A 765-nucleotide genomic window follows, 5' to 3' on the forward strand; every position below is an offset into this window, starting at 1 on the left:
AAAAAAAAAAAAAATATATGTAGTTGGGGGCATTCCTTACCGCCATACCGTTTATTAATTAATTAGGTCGATGACTTTGAGAAATTTGTTAAAAATCGATGGATATCAGATTTTAGAAAGAAGTAAACCTAACTTCTGAAATCGATAGATGGATATCAGATTCTCGGCAGTGGTGTTGATCCTCCTACTTGCTGCTTCTTTTGGTGTTACTCATACAGATTCGTTTTATGTTTCAAGAAACACAAGTCTCGTTTCTCCTGGCGGTGGTGTCTTCGAGCTCGGGTTCTTCAGTTCTGGTGGCGATCGTTGGTATTTCGGGATATGGTACAAGAAAATCCCTAAGAGAACCTACGTTTGGGTAGGGAACAGAGACACACCTGCCTACAACTCTAACGCAACTCTTGAAATCTCTGGTGCTAACCTCGTTCTCCGCGATAATAACCGCATCATCTGGGATACTCAGAGGAAAAAGGAGAGATCTCCGGAGCTGGTGGCGGAGCTCCTGGCTAACGGAAATTTGGTGCTGAGATACTCGCAAAGCATGGACCCAAGAGATTATTTGTGGCAGAGTTTTGAGCATCCAACCAACACGTTACTTCCGGGTATGAAACTCATATCATCCAAAGTCCCAAATTATGCGTCACGTCGATACTTGAAATGCTGGAAAGAAGAGAATAATCCAGCAAGAGGAGACTACATCTTTGGACTCGACGGTGATAAATTTCCTAGGATTTTCATCTCCGAGGGAGAGGAAGCTATCAAAAA

At 42.6% G+C, this 765-nt stretch overlaps 1 protein-coding gene across 1 annotated transcript; it reads left to right on the forward strand.

Moving 5' to 3' along the window:
• Positions 1-148: 148 nt before the first annotated feature.
• LOC104774233 (S-locus-specific glycoprotein S13-like) lies at positions 149-713 on the forward strand (the record flags this gene model as incomplete). Its single annotated transcript, XM_010498888.1, has 1 exon — positions 149-713. A coding segment is annotated over exon 1 (565 nt), but the record flags the coding sequence as incomplete, so codon positions are not given.
• Positions 714-765: the final 52 nt, after the last annotated feature.

Source organism: Camelina sativa, unplaced genomic scaffold (genome assembly GCF_000633955.1).
Source record: "Camelina sativa cultivar DH55 unplaced genomic scaffold, Cs unpScaffold02108, whole genome shotgun sequence".
NCBI classification, from domain to species: Eukaryota; Viridiplantae; Streptophyta; class Magnoliopsida; order Brassicales; family Brassicaceae; genus Camelina; species Camelina sativa.